Source organism: Molothrus aeneus, chromosome 8, assembly GCF_037042795.1.
Source record: "Molothrus aeneus isolate 106 chromosome 8, BPBGC_Maene_1.0, whole genome shotgun sequence".
NCBI lineage: Eukaryota > Metazoa > Chordata > Aves > Passeriformes > Icteridae > Molothrus > Molothrus aeneus.
The window spans coordinates 20,321,274-20,337,889 of NC_089653.1; the positions used below are offsets into that span (position 1 = coordinate 20,321,274).

The following is a 16,616-nucleotide window of genomic DNA, read 5'->3' on the forward strand; positions in this document are numbered from 1 at the left end:
CCCGCCGGCAGCTGCCGGCGCCCCCTCGGGCCAGCCTGCCCAGGTAGAGTCCCGTCCCGGGCTCCCCCGACCAGGGAGCGCCCCAGCCCTGCTCCGCAGCCCCCACCGCCCCCCGCTTCCCGGCCTGCGGCGGCAGTCGGGGCGGCCCTGCAGCGCTCCCGGCCCGCACCCCGCCGTCGGGGCCGCGCGGATCCCCGGCCGCCTTTCCCGGGGAAAAATCACCAGTGAGTCGGGACCTGCACAGGTCCCGCGAAACCGGCTTCGAGGTGTGCTCCCGTGTGTGAAATTAAACAGGAATACGGGTGAGGTTTATATTACTGTATTTAGACCGTCAATAACTTAAAAATACAGCGAAATGTACATTATTTTTACACGTTCCATTTGGTTTGTATTTGTTAGACATTCTCTTAAGTGTCTAAAATAGCCAGGAGGGGACAGTGCAAAGAGACCAGTAGTGGAACAAAATGCCAATCGCTGGGATGGGGCTGGCAGGAGAAAGCGCAAACTAACAAACAGATGCGGCACGAAAACAACGGCGGCAAACCTATTCCTCACTGCAACCTGGGATAAAGAACCCGAGATCTTTACAAAAGTACAGTTAGAAATAGTAACCCTGAGGAACAAAACCAAAATGAAACAACATGTCACATTATAAAGAAATCAAATGGTTATTTACATTCACAACCTCAAGATTAAACCTTTTGGAGAACAAAGCCTGTAAGTCCTAATGCTAAATAGATATCAAGTCTAGTTCTCGGGTAGTTTTCAAAGGTACTAAAAATCAGAAGACCTTTTCATACCTCCAGACTACAAAACCTGGTATACAAAATTATGTCCAATCACTTTAGGGCTAATTACATTTAATGCAGGAAAACAATAAGCGGCATCTGAAACACAAGTATCTCAAGCTTAAAAACTTTAAATTAGGATTCAACCAGAAAACAGCAACTAAGGGATCATTTCTCAAATAATTCCTACTCGGAGCAAAATTTTGGACACCATATCTGCAGATATTTAAATAACATATTTACAGTTCAGCAGTTCCATGTACAATATGATTGCGCTGGTTTTTATTGTACAACCTCGTTTTTCACCATTTGTTTACAATATACAAAATAGTATTCGACCCATTAAAAATACGTACAAAGAATTGTTTGTTGAAGACTACATGTACAATCTATCTACTGCATTTTTCCTTTTCTCGGTCAAACAAAAGTCCTAACTGGTATCACCATTTGCTTAGTAGAAATAGTGGATAAGAAACACCTCTTGGTGTGATGAGATACTGTCGATTTAAGAGGCCTATGTGTGCTGGGACATACCATTCACTAAACTCCTAAGTTGTTTTACTACAGTCTCTATTAGCTTCTGCTTGTCACGGTCATTCTTCCTGAACTGAGCAAAAATGTTGTTCTTTTTGCTGGAGTCTTTCATTCTAGAGAAATAAAAAAGCAAATGACAAACACATCAGAAACATAAATTGAAAACGAAAAACCCGACTATTTAGATTGGTTTACTAACGTTCTTCTTTTTATCTTTCTGCTAATAAGAACTGAAAGATTACAAAACCTGTTCACTATGTGTTCTTAAATTAAACTTCTGCAATGCAGAAGTGCAGAATGTGTTTGTTTCAACAACTACTACTTCACAAATAACCTGTAAGTATTAAGCAAATACCTCTTCAGCAGGACCCTGATCCTACCAATTGCCCTAGCAGAGAAGCAAGTCAGAAAACCCGTTAGTATCATCTTCATGGTAAATTCAGACTCAGCGAATGGGTGAATTTTGTTCACCGTCAATAACGGGCATCTATATTGCTGATTTTCCGTACCAACGGATATAAAAACGAAATTTGGGAAATTAGGCAAGTTACAGAAACAATATTTTGTAACAATATAGGCGATACATACCCTCTGTGAACTCTGGAAAAGACATTTTCATCGCAGGCAGGAGAGGAGAGAAAACACTGTTAGAAAGCGTTATTTAAACCACAACGTGTTTTGTTTGATGCGGTTTTTACAAGCAGGTTGGTACCGCGCTGCCGGTAACGCGCCCTGCTCACCCTGCCCTCCCTGCCCGCCCGAGACCCTCGCACCGGCTTCACCACGGCCAAAGCTCAGCGTCTCCCTTCCCCAGAGCGGCAATTCGGGAGCCGCCGGCTGCTCCGGCGGCCCGGCCCCGCCGCTCCCGGCAGGGCGGCTCCGGCTCCGGCTCCGCTCCGCATCCCCGCGCCGGCAGCTCCGGCCCCGCTTTGCATCCCCGCGCCGGCAGCTCCGGCCCCCGCACTTACTTCTCCAGGAGCGTGAGGGCCGTGCTGGGGTTGACCCGCAGGTACTTGGAGGTGGCCTGCCCGTAGTCAGCCAGGTAGGTGGACCAGTCCCACACCATGAAGAGGTCCAGGAGCTGCGGGGGGAGAGGCGGGTGAGGGAGTGCGGGGAGGCTCTGCGGAGAGAGGCCAGGCGCAGCCCCACGGCGAGCCCAGCCACCACCCCGCCTTCACCTGCCCATTTCTTTCTTTAACGTCTCTCACCTCCCTCAATGTGCAGGGAGGCGGCTGTGCAGGTTTGGCCCCAGGAGGGGAAGCTGATGGCTGCACGCTTTAGTATTTAGGAACTTGCTTTACCGTGGGGAGCAAGACAGGGATGCTAGTGTCTGCTGCTTCTCACAATGATTTAAACGAGGTTCAGGTAGTCCAATTAAAGTGAATTAAACACCTCCTGGCTGCAGTCTCCATTATAACTGATCCCTGAAACTCAGAGCCAAGCCCTGGGCACACTTCTGGCCCAAACAAACCCAAACGCTTCAGTGGAGGAACAAACTGTCTCCAACCACAGTACTACGCTTGGCTGCAGTTTCAAATCAGGTCTTGGACTCATGATCTGAGAGCTGCTGTTCAACAATAACCCAGCCTGCTTTTACAATCAGATGCAATACTGCACCTCCAGCAGCCAGCACCCTCACGGCCCTCAAAGCCTGATTCCCCCTCCATCATCACGGGGTGCAAGGCCAGGCACTGCTGGGCACCCTGCCCAGGCTGCCAGGGGCCAGGGCACAGGCAGCCCTGCTCGGGGATGCCTTTCCCACGGCTACCTGCGCGCCAGTGGGCCCCACTGCCATTGACGTCAATGGCGGGGCGCCCCAGCTTCCCCCTGCGTCTGGGGCCTGGCCTTGTCCTGCTGCTGAGGGCTAACAAGGGCTTGTTCTCAGGCCGTCCCGTGTTAACCAAACCTACTGTTAAAAAAAGCCTTGGGAACCATTAACAGCACTTCGCCCCAGCGCAGAGTGCCCGAGGCTGCTCCGCTGAGCTGGGTCCTCAGTGTAACCTAGAGCCCTGCTTGCCCAGAGACCTGCTGAATCACTAATTCCAGAAAGGTGGGCTGGAACTGGATTTTGTGTAACAAAACCACCTGAAAAAAAATGTAACAGACTACTGCAAGTCACATCATTTTGCTATTTCAAGGAAGAACTGTTCAAACATTTGCTTCTGCTACACCTGACCAGAGCTGTTAGAGCTGGGACACAACAGTAGCAGCCCTGCTCCCACAGGCAGAGGTGCAGCAGGTGCTCACTCCTCTGACTTCTCAGGCTACACTAAGAGGAGGGCTGCACCCCAGAGAACCTTACCTTGCCTTACTTAAACTTCTCAGTGTGACAAACTGTCAGAAGAGTCCAGCAATGCTCATGCCCAAAATCATAACACCAATTCATTTACAGAAAAGTATACATCCAGTCTTCTCAGATTCAAATTTCAATGCCTCTCTTTTGCAAATTTTTCCACTTCCAAAGCACTTTCTTATGTTACTTTCAAATATAGTGTCTAATTTAAACACATATTTTTCTAAGTAATTACTTCTTCCTTATTTGTAGTGTAATCTTTTAGGACTAGGTAGCAACATTTCCTGGCATTATAATGGACCTCTGACACATCTACTTATATTTTACATTTAACTATTTCATAGGGGTGAAAGGGTCTAAAACCGAAGGAGGCAATTTCACTCTCTGCTGACTAGATATCCCTTATAAGCACCAAGGTCAAATTCAAACAGTTCTTTCCCACAAAGCCCTTTCTCAAGATGGACACCACCAATTTTACTGAGTTGCTGAGAACATGCCTTCAGTCACCATGCAAACAGACTTGGGAAGGCTTGATAACTCAGCTGTGAAACTCACAGCCTCAGTTGCTACTGCATGTTCTCATCACTTGTTATTACTTGTGTGACACAGTTCGGGTGCCAGTCCTCACAGAGGTATTTTAAAGCACAGTCAAAAGAGTGGAAAGATAGGACAGGCAGATGCACAAGGCAAGGTGTGAGGATAAAGCTGACAGGAACCCAAATGATATAATCTGGTGATTAATAACTTATTGGTACTTACAGTGCTACTTGTCATGGGCTTCCCATGGGACATGGTCCTTAAGGATGGACCCATGTTCCTGCAGTTGTATTCAGTGAGTAAGAAGTGACAGATTTAATTTCTTATCCCAATAGTACCATTGAAATTGAGGATTCTGGGTAAATCTTAAACAACCCTGAAGCTCATATGGGTGAAAGGTACCTAAAATATCCTGCTAGCAATGTGCAGCCCAAAGCCATTGATGACTGACACAATTACAGTGCTGACAAGTTCAAAGGAACTTCCCTGACAATACTGCATGAGTGAGTTTCATACAATGCTTTCAAGGGTTGACTCAACTGATTGTGCCATGGCTCTGGGAAATCTCAGTGATAGTGATGACTGGAAGATTACACCTCATTTGTGACCTGGCCAAACACAGGTAAGCATGTAGGGCTCTAAACAGACCATGAAGCCTGTTGTTTTTTAACACGAGGTAAAAAGATGTCATACAGAACATGAAGCATATTCTGTGCACTCCAAGACAGTCCTGGCCCTCAAGAATGAACACCTAAAGAGACACTGTTGGCAAGGGTGATGTACCCAGAGCTCCTTTCCTGCTGCATGCATGGTCAATGAGCTGCACACAACCAACCTCACGCTAATACATCTCTTGAGTTCAAGCAGCTGTCATGACACGTGGCAGGTAGCTCAAAGGCCCAGACATGCAATCAAATGACACATGCCAGTCAGTCACAGCCCCCTTCCCTCCTTCTGTGCATCTGTTCAGGGGCTGCAGTGTGACAATCCTGTCCTGGATCAGGATTAAATGTGGCAGGAAGCTGCAGACGCTGCTGGAGCCCAGACTGCTGCTGTGCACGATTCTGCACTGTGCATTTTGTCCCGTCACAGCTGCAGTTCTGCACCATGGCACACTGCTGTATGCAGTGGGCTTGGACAGCAAATACTGCATGCAGTGGAGTGGGGAAGAGCTGCCTGGTGTGCAGCTCTCGGGATCTGTGTCCTGGCCATTCCTATCACCTACATCTGCCCTGGCACCCAGGCTCAGTGGATGCACAGCCCAATGCTGGTTCTGTGACAGTAGTTTTTACTGCAGCATCTAGGATCAAATCAAGGCCAAGTTAAAGCAACATTTCCCTACTACTGTTTCATTTATTAAAGCTTTCACTATTACTGAGACAATAACTGAAAATGAAATGTATTGTCTAACAAGGAATGCCCCACACACTGGCATACACGGTCAAATATGGGCAAACAGTAGGTCCTGGCAATAAGCATTTCCCAGCCTCAAAAATCAGTCAAAGGCCACAGAGTTTATCACATCATACCAGTGCTACTGGCTACAACTCCTTTAAGGTTAGACTGTGCACAACTTGCCTTGAAATTACAATAGGAAAAATGTTTATTTTGCACATCCATCTTTCCTAAGTTAACATGTGTGGAAAAAACCTGAGAGAAAGGCAGTCTCAGCCCCACATAAGGAGCCACCCAAGGGTGTTTAGTCAGAACCAGCTTATCCTGCAGCCAAAACATTGTGAAGCACCAAATAAATATATGTACTCTGCTACCCAAGAACAATGGCACTGCTGTGCTCTTCATCCCATAGTAACAATAAAAAATAAGAATAAGCTCAGACAGGCAATACTATACCCAAGTATTTTATAATGAAGCAGAATATGCTTCCCTAGGAGCAAGGAGCAATTATTCCCTTCTGACTAGGAACAATTTGCAGAGATGTATGTGTGTCTGAGTCATTTGGAAAAAAAAAGGAACAAGGAAAAAAAAAGAACAAGCTTTAGCCTTTCCTGTACACCGCAAAGAACATCCTATATATTGTCCACTTACTTACATTTACAAGATACAGTCCACACTTCCACCTTATTTAGAGGATTTTGCTTTTTCTAGAGGTGTGATATAAGGGGAACCTTCATCCACCATCTTGGAACCATCAGGGCTGATGATCAGAGAGCAGCACTTTTCTTCTACTATACATGCAACAATGTTGCTTTCCCAAACCATTACATTATTAGTCACATATATACTTCTAACATTATAGGTAACTTAAGCCTCTGGTTGCTGTACTGCACTTTTATTTTGAATTATACTCTACATTGCTTTGATTTTGTAATTTTCCCTTCATGTGTAGGTATTTTCTAGATGCCTTTTATGTCTAACATTAGGTCTCTTTGTAGAAATAAACATCACTTAGAAAAGAAAAGGTGTTTATGTGTACTTACGTAAAAGTTTATAGTAATTTCTGACATTATACAGGTAACACTGCTATTTTTAATTGGAAGACATTTTAAAAGATACTAAACTATGTTTTGGTTAAAATGTTTGGTTACTCCTACTGTAAGACCTTGTTAGCAAACAGGATCAGTTAAGACAAAACATTATAATACTGATGCTATGAGAGGAAAAGATCTTAAACTTTTAGGGACAGAATTCTGATTTCAAATAGGGTACTTGCACCTATTCCTACAAGTTAGTTCTCTAGCGTTTTCCCAGTATCTAGGTGATATGGCCATGTTTGAATAGAAATTACTCTTTATCATTGCTCACTAAAGCTTTGTATTGTATTACCTAAAGTTCAGAGCAGCTCAGCCATAGTCCTGTATTTAGGCCATCTTGTAATTACGTGAGAATTTTGTGCACTGGGAACTGCTGGAATCGACCATCCGGCCCTTTCAATGACATCTGAGCCTCTTGTCACATCCTCAGATATCATACAGATGCCCTTTCCTTTTTACTTTTGGGCAACTGTCAGGAATAATCTTGGAAGAGAATGCAACTTTGGGAAATAGCTATGCACAGAATGAGCACAGCAACAGACAGAGGAGGAGACATGAGCTTTGCAGATGGAAATGGGGGCAGTGTCCATTAGACCCTGTGCTGGTTATACTACAAAAATCCTAATTGTAAATTATAAAGGTAGCTTAATGCAAGTTGGAATGGTGCGAGTTGCAATCTCTTCTGAAGCAGCATGAGCATCAACAAATAGCTTTGGGTGTACAAATGGCACCAGTGATTCAGGAGCTGGAGATAAAACTGAGTTGTACACTTAATTTCCTACTTACCTTTCAGTAAAGCCAAATATTCCATCCAATGAAAAGTAATTCTTTTAATATATCACTGTCAGTTATGTCAGTTCTGGCCCACTCTCCTTGCTCAAAAGCTGAATATTTCTTATGCTAAACAGTTTATTAACCCCTAATCACCCAGTTACTTCTGGACTTGATTGCATGTGTAATTACCTTTTGTCAGGTACAATTTGCCTGATAAACATGTCAGAACACTTGCTGCTTAGTCTGTTGAAACAGATAAATGCTGTCTTTCCACAGCCTTGGGGCATAATTAACAGGGAAAAAAAAGGCAGTTATAAAAACACACAGAAGCTGATTCAGTGAGGCAGGAGTTCACAGCGTGCAGCCCGCCAAGGCCCATTGCCCGGCCCGCTACGCTTGCCTGAGCTCTTATTGAGTTCCAGCCTGCTGTGACAGGGCAAAGGGGGCAGCCCTTAAAAACTGAGATTTAAAGTAGGTTTCCACGTGAACTTCAAAAAAGAGTGGGATGATGCCTGTTGGGGAAAAAAAAAAAAAAAAAAAAAGAAGAAGAAAAAACCACACAGTGAAGCAGATAATGAAATTGGTAGAGTCCCTGTCATCACTGTGTGTTATACACTCAGATTCTCCGGGATGGGACCAAGAACGGAAAAACTAAAAGAAAGCAGAGGAAAAAAATCAGGAAACGCAAACAGGTCAGGATTAACTAAAAATGCTTTGTGGCATCCTTGGGCTCAATTGCTTCTGATTTCTGCCCTGTAGTGTTTGCAGGTTATGTACCCGTGCGCTACGGGGAGTGCGAAAAAAGAAATCCTTACCTGACCTCTGGATAACCCAAACAGGAGATTAGCCCATTTCCAAGCAAAGCAGGTTGTCACACTGTTAGGCCAATTGCTTCTATTGACACTTTGCATAAACATCTTACACAGGGTGATCAGAAAGGACTGTTACGCCATTAATGCTCTTTTTATTTTTTTATACCTAAGTCTTACAGAATAAAGGCCTTTCTGAGTAAGGGATAACAAAAGGGTCAAAAGGTCACAAACATTCTTTTAAGTAGGCAAAAATCAGGGAAGTTTAGATTCATTGAAAAGTGCAAATTGGAAATTTTTTGCATCCTGAACATTGCAGCACGCTCAGCTTTTTCTAATTTCACTTCTAGTAAATTCATTATCTACTTAATTGTGCATTTTTACTTTTAACTTTTAAATAAGAAAAATGCTAAAGTCTTAATTTTAGGAAAGAGCAAGCTGTCTAACCTTCTCAGCTAATCAGTAATCTAAACAGACTTAGACATTACCATTGAAATCCTCGTGAAGACCAGTGTGAAAATATACAGAACCTTTTCTTGAAGTGGGATGACTGAACAGTCTCTCCTGTACAGTTTTCACATAATTTACACAGCATGTGGTTTGCACTGTGTACAGCAAAATATTCTACATTTTCTTTTGTTTTGCTTTCACTTTGATCAGAGATGGAAACAATCTCCCTTTAATAGTATAAAAGCCACCTGCTGGGCATCACAGACTACAGCTAATTGGCAAATTCTTTGAAATTTTGATATAATGGATTTTGACCTCTTTAATTAAAAAAACCCAAAGCCTAGAATACGGTGAACTCTTCTGGGAAATGAATAGTGCCAAGCATATACTACTGCAAGCTACACCAATCTTTTCTTAGGAAAGAATACAGAAGTAGCATTACAATTTTTCCCTTGAGGATGCATGGCTTTTGGCCTAGGGAAAAAAAAAAAGACTATTGCTAGCTATGTATCATTTCAGTCCCTAAGATAAAGACAGAGCAAACACATTAATATTTCAATTATTTCTACTTTTATTGGGCTTTGGAGCAAGCAAAGCACCAAACATGAAGGTGACTTTTTCATTTTAAACACAGTAAACTCACAAAAGCCACTCACAAATATTCCAGTCCGAAACATTTCCTACTCCAAGGAGCTCACACTGTACCAACCCACCCTGCCTTGTTTTAAGAAGGACAAATGGGTTTCAGGACCCAAAAGGAAGCCTGTCAACCAGAATTGTTGCTGTTTCATAATCTCTGACATAACGTTAACCTTTCAGTGGAGCTATAATCTCATTGCTTTGGGAACTCTGAGGCAGCACTGTCTTTCTTTTGTTAAAACACTTATTTATATTCTGCCCAGCATAATGGGGCCATGGTCCATGACTGGGACTCATAGGCACTGCAGTAACACAGCTATACAACAACAACAACAACACCAGCAACACTGTTTTAATCTTTGCTTAGGTTTTGTGCACAAGTATCCATGAACATACGTTACACAGGTATACACTTATTTACAACAAAAACCATCTGCATGACCATGAAGATAATACCATCATTGTTCACCAAGTTATGCTCCTGTTAATTAAAGCATGCACTCCATGAGAACACTTACTAAATTGGAAAACAAAACATAAAGGACCAGGATCAGAATCAAAACTGGACAAAGACAAGTCTTGTTTACTCTGAACATTTCTTGGTTGCAAAGGAACAACAGAACTACTTAAAATGTAGATACCTAAGTCCAGCTTGAATGGAAAAAAAGAGAGTTTGCTAACTGTAGAATAACACCATACCAACCAAACACAACTATCACTTAATCAGTAGGTGTTCATTACTGCTGACAAACATCTTGTTAGCCTGGTTAGCAAGTCTGCCTGCCACTTGCCAAAATATTTTGTTTTATTTAGACCTGGTGACTTATTTTGTGAATGTGGTGAATTTCAGAATCCCCTCTACTGATCACATAACTGGAATAACGCACATCGGTCTTGTATTTCAAAGTGTACATTACTCTCTTGATCTGTGAATGTCTCCCCGTAGTTTATGCCGTTTATCTGAATTGGTACAACAAATGGATTTTCAAAGTGATGTTATGGGGACTTAGCTATGCAATTCCCATTAGTGTCAATGGGGGTCGCAGGCTAAATTCCTAGACAATGCTTTGAAAACTGAGCCCTGGATTTTCAAAGGAAGGATAGTCTGTGTTAGAAAGGCAGTGTCTTTCAGTTTTTAAGCCACTGCATTAAAACCTGCCTTTTTCTTTTAAGCACGATACATTTAAAAATTGTGTCCAAATTTGGGACATTGAAATGTTCACAAGAATGAAATAATTTTGTATTTAAATGCTACCATCTGTTTCAAATTTATAAGTGAAATTGTATCTGTCACAATCTTGAATGTTGGGATACAATCTTCAACACATTCATAAATGTACAATGTATAATGTTATGACAGCTGAACCATTGGGATTTGTTGCTATGCTAAGAGAAAACAGAAGTGATTTGTGTTCATATACTTTTATAAGAAAAAATCCTTGCAAAGGACAGAATTCTTTCCTAAAATCTGGACCTTGCGGTATACTTTGAGAAATGCCTGGTCTTGTTATATTCATGAATTTTTTTTTATTCTTTGGCACTTCAAATGAACTTAGGCCTGCCTATAAAATAGAATACTTGCTGCTGAAGCCACGTGAACAAGCTTATTGCTGTTACCATAACCAGAAAAACACTCACAACGTATAATTTTTACAAATCCCATTAAAACTTCAAGCAGCCCAAGATATAACATCTGAAGACACAGAAAAATAGTTTCTGAGACAAATATAAATAGCTAGGCCCTATGAAACACCCAGTACAGCAACAAGTAATACCTCTTCAAAGAAGATTTGTTTAATTACAGTGAAAATGTTTATTATGTAGTGTGTTGTTCTTCATCATTAAAGAATAAGCTGGACTAGTAGCAAAAGAACCATCTTTTGAGTCTAGAAGCAGAGAAGTGTTTGAAAAGCAGGAGCCTGGCAGACAGTCAGGCTCCAGAGGGCACGGGCTCTGGCCAAATTGCTCCTGTCAAGCGTGTTAGTCCGTACACAGAGTCCCTTCAGACAAAGCATAAAACTATGTCAATGGCAAAATTTGTGTGGATTAAAAATTGTGTATTATGCAATGGTCAGGTCATTCACCATTTTTTTCTGGTTTTGAGCTCCTGACGCAGAGGTGTACACATTCAAACAGCACACAGGGGTGACAAGTGCAGCCTCCCAAACAGGCCATCTGCCTCTCACCTGAACAAGACTTTGAAAACACAATTTCAACTGCTCAAATTATGAAAGATTTAATATAGCAGAGGTAAATCTCAGCTGGCATTTCCACTTGGCTTCTGGTTGTTTTTCTAAACACAGGTTTGCCAGTAGTACTTAAATATTGACATCTACTAAAAAGAAATTTTATAGTTTAGTTTATTTGATCTTTAATTTTCTATAGGCACTTTTTTAATTGCACTAGACTCACAACAGGTTTGCTTTAAACTATTCACTTGTCTATGAAATAATGCCATAAATAGCACATGATGAGGCACACTATCTGAGAGTAAGCCTCTCGGGAATTAAAACTGTACCATTTGTCTCAATCCTTCCTGTAAAAATCCATTTGAGATGTTTCACTATAAAAATGTTGTCAAAAAGTTAAAAATCTAAAGTTAAAATTTCACTATCTTCTCTGGTTTAGAGGTGGGTCTAATTAAAATTAATCTAATTTGGTGTAACTAGAATAGAATTCAAACATAAAACACACTTCCATACTGTGTTCTGGAATTGAACACTCTTGTCCCATCTGCCACATTTAATATTTAGCACTATCCATAAGAGTAACTCCAGATGCCTGCAGTCTTACAAGTGTGTATATACACCATACCATACATTATCTGACAAATGCTGGTTCTGACGACTCCAAAACTGTCCTTGTATACACACACACCCAACCTAGACAGTCAGGCTGCTGTACCCTAGAACTAATCATCTGCAGTAGTCTGCCCAAGTATGCATCTCCAAGTTTAAACTTCAGTCCAGTTAATTCTAGGATTAAAGGAAGAAGCTTTAGATACACAGCCCTGGCATGTGAATGCAAACTGATGCCTATGGGAAGACAAGTGAGCACTGCACAGCTCCATGGCATCAGCTTTGTGCTTACAGAGGAAGAGAAGACTTCAGCTCTTTGTGTGAAGCTGCAGCTCAAGAACAGACCCAGGACACCACCAATGCAGGCACTGCTGGGAACTAGGGATTCAGTGAATGGGGCATTTCCCTCTCCCAACTTTCCGGTCATTTTTTGTCATATTCTGACTTGGAAAAAACACCAGAGAAAATTACATCCATGAAATATGCTGAAATTACATTGCTACAGAGATTGATTCAACTTAACAGGAGGATATACAACAGGTCTACAAGGTTTATGAGCCCTCTTGAATCTGCAGCACTTAAATCTCCACAGAAGTCCATGATCTACAGTGTATACTATGACTCACATCACTTCCACTGAGATAACCTGAGATTCTACAGCAGGTAAGGGGAAATAGTTCGGTTCAACACAACAGAGTAATTATTTTTTAATTAACAACTTTCTTTTGGTTTAGTTTCTTTTAGCACCTGTGCATTTCTCAAAAGCTACACATCCAAAGTAAAAAATTACAGCCACAGTGTGCCAGATTCTTCTCTTAGGCAGCCATTAAAACACTTAGAATTTTATATACAAGGTGTCTGTTTGAAATGCTTCTTCAGAAAGCAGCTACAAATACAGCAACTGCTCAATAAAGTATCTCAGCTGATCTTGGGTGCTGAGCTAGAATACGTGAAAAGCCACTGAAATTCAAGACATAACAGGCCACAAACCAGCATAATTTTGTTTGCATCCAGAAACAAAAATCCAGAGCAATCCATAAGGCACAGATACTTACAGATGTGGCCATCGTAAGTTTACTGTAAACAGATAGTTATTTCTTCCAATGAAGTTCACTCAGGGTATGGCTGCATAACCACCCTTTATAGCAGATGAAGTTACATCCCTTAGGGAAAGCTATGCTAGACCTGAGAACCTCTGGACAAGGAATTCAGCAGTCAGTAGCTCAGGAATGTAAATACAGATGAGTTAAAAGGAAAGCCAAAATCACTAGGAAAAAATTCTCATATTCTTTCATGGACAATCTTCACTTTCCTCTTCAGCTACAAGAAAACATTTACTTCCCTATTTATATCTATCAAATGACTCTCAAAACACTTTAGCAAATACTATAGCCCATATAAAATCCTGGTTTTGTTTTGTTAACTTGTCTAGATAACTTGGTTTAACAAAGGCTTCCAAGCCCAGCAAGTTGCAAGCTGGATACTTCAAAATTTCCTTTTCTAAATTGGGTTTTTGCAAAAGATCTTTCTCCTCGGGCTATTGTTTGCAAACACATTAGGAAAAACCCCATTTTGCTTAAAGGCAATAATCCAATACAATTTCTTTTCAAAGAAATACGTCTTCAAGAAATTATTCTCATTACAAGATGCTTTTTTTTTTTTCCCTTTAGATTATGCATTTTCTCCTCAATCCTATGGACAGTATTTTCTTTAAATGTTTTATCTAAAAAATTATTTCTTATGATTTCTCTGGAAGACCGAATAATTACAAATTATTTTATAAGTCATTTGCAATAATTACTCTTAATATTTTAGCTCCAACAGATCCCAGTACACATGGAACTTCTGCTGAGTAATGATGGCAAAATTCAGCCTCTAATGCCTCCTGCAATTCGAAAACATCTTCCCCTGATTTTACTTGCCACTTTGAAATGTTATCCCTTTCTAGGGAGTAATCCTGTGCTAGATTCTTTTGCTTCTTAAACGAACATTATTCTCACCCTTTATTGACTGACCAGATCTATTATCACATGTAAGCAGTGTTAATCCTATAGTAATTAACACCCTTATTAAAGTAATTTTAACTCAAAGAAGTTTAAATCGCATTATTGGTTTTATTTAATTAAGCTATGAGGGCCGTTTTGCAGTGTCACTCAGTTTTCAGCTTGTGCCTTTTCTGTATCAGTTACACAGGTCCCCCCTGCAGCCACCTCATCCTGATACACACAAACCACCATCACCACCACCCCACCCAGTTACCAGGGTATTTCTGTCTAAGAGTTATTCAACATTATTCCATTTCACTGTGAACTCTTTCAACTATTCTGCATGTCAATAGATGCAAGATGTAGACACTATACCGAGCATTTTACCATTCCCAGAGCTATCATTTGGATGTGCATTGGTATGACAGTATCACATTCACCCTTCCAGGGGACTCAGTATCTTGTTAGTGCCTAAAGTGAAAGAGCCACTTCTTTTCATACATCCTAAGCAAGGGCAAACATATTTCTTTAAACTTCAGACTGGCAAAAAGAAACAGAATCTCAATGCATTGAGTTGTGCCAATTACAATGGCCCCCTTTTCTGTTACTTTGAAAATAAGTAAGTTTTAAAAGTTTAATAAATAAGTTTTAAAATTGGGTGGGTTTGTGTGTGTCCTACTGCATGTTCCTTTCTATGGGAAAATATGTGATGGCCTATGTTGTCTTACAGATCTCAGGTAAGCTACTCAACTGACACATTTGACACAGGGTCAAAAGATGAAAACTGTCTTCTGGTTTAACTGCATCAAGTTACACTGTGCACTCTGGAAAGTGTGGGCTAATTATGTGTCCTTCTGAACGATTTCCTGGAGGCACACTACTAAAACTGGGAAAGCTTGAGTTCTCCTGGGAATAAGGCAAGCCCATGGTTTTAGGGACTTTAAACATCATTAACTGTGTACTGAAAGTCCTTTCTTTTCTTTGGATAAAAACATCTCTTCAAATTTCTATTGTTTAAAAACAAATGTTCTTACGGGTCTCAGCATAAACCATGGAAAATTATAAACACAGAAAGAGAAAGGTAAGAATAATAAAGTACATTTACAGACACAAATTGACTTTTAATCTTTTTATCACCTCATCCCATATTTTTAAGTTCTTCTTTTTTCCCTGTCATTTAGTGCTTCCATCTACTCATATTTTGATTTATTTCTGTTATTATTCACTCTTTATTCACACTTTCTGTCATTGCAGGGTCTTTTAAGTTGCACTGTCCCTTTGCTACTAATGCTCTAGATAAAGTCCTCTGCAAGGAGGACACAATCTATATGTGAATCTTCCATGTGAACTTAGTTATTCCACTCTTCTTTAAAATAGCACAATTTGTGAAAGTATAAATTGCTCCAAACCTGACACACCCATAAGAGCCATAAATGGTAACATATATGATAAGCTGTGCCTAAGAACGTGCTGGTTCAGTCATATTGCTTACAATACAACTAGTGCACTTCATTCAGAAACCAGTTATAACAAACCAGGATGAAATTCAATTATTCTTTTGCCAGTTATTGGTATCTTTGTATTAACTTCATCTCCCAAATTTCACTGACTGACTGAAGGCAGTCTAGCTAGACAGAGTAATACTTTTTAATTTGTACTTCTGCAGTTCTAAGAAAGCCAATTGCAAATCAGTGTCTCATTATGGTACACCCTATACACTTTTGAACATATGATCTTTTTTCCTAAGATACTATGATCCAAATGAATAAACATTCATTAACTACATTTCACCAATTCAAGTCACTGCCTTACTATGTCCATGCAATTCCTTCATTGTGTTGTTACTGTTCTGAAGCTGAGAAAAAGTCTTGTTTTCCTGATGTAAAACTGGATTTTACTGGATTTTATATTTGCACCACAGTGACTTACAAAGATGAGATGGACTTTCTTTTTCACAGAAGATACTAGCAAAAGGAAAAAAATGGGGTATTCTGTCTGCTGCATGTGATTGACAGATAATTTAGAAAAGGAATGAAACCTAAGTATGCTGATTGATGCAACTGAAAAAAATACTGAAGGCAAATCTGTAGGGTTAAAGGGTTAGTAGTGCTGCTCAGTACATACTACATAGCAGTGGTACCCCCAGTTTATATAAGGCTGGAGAATGTAAGTGATTTTGGGGCAGAAATTACTTAATACACTAACACAGTTACCAGTTCTGTGGCTCCACGATGGGAGAGCAGGACTTATAAACATTAAGAGAATTCAAATAACATGTAACTTGAAGGAAACCAATAATTTTCTTCTCTTGTGTTGCTCAATCAACAATGCTTCTTCATTACTCATAGGAACCACATATTGCTCACAGAATTCAGAGGAAGTACTGGGGAGATGGGGCTCCAAAACTGAACTCCATCCATAATTCAGGGCTACAGAAGGGCCCAGACACAATAGTGGAGATCTTGCAGCAACTGGCTGTCAGCAGGAAGACAACAGCTTGATATAATGTATTCACAA

At 40.8% G+C, this 16,616-nt stretch overlaps 1 protein-coding gene across 1 annotated transcript in view; it reads right to left on the reverse strand.

Annotated features, from left to right (window-relative positions):
* Positions 1 to 303: 303 nt before the first annotated feature.
* Positions 304 to 16,616, reverse strand: part of EXOC6 (exocyst complex component 6) — an 86,234-nt gene continuing 69,921 nt past the window's right edge. Inside the window, exons 21-22 of the mRNA XM_066554177.1 lie at positions 2,291 to 2,403; positions 304 to 1,435 (exon numbers count right to left, since the gene is read on the reverse strand). Coding sequence (XP_066410274.1) covers positions 1,303 to 1,435; positions 2,291 to 2,403 — 246 coding nt within the window. The 3' untranslated portion in view covers positions 304 to 1,302. The remainder of the gene's footprint in view (positions 1,436 to 2,290; positions 2,404 to 16,616) is intronic.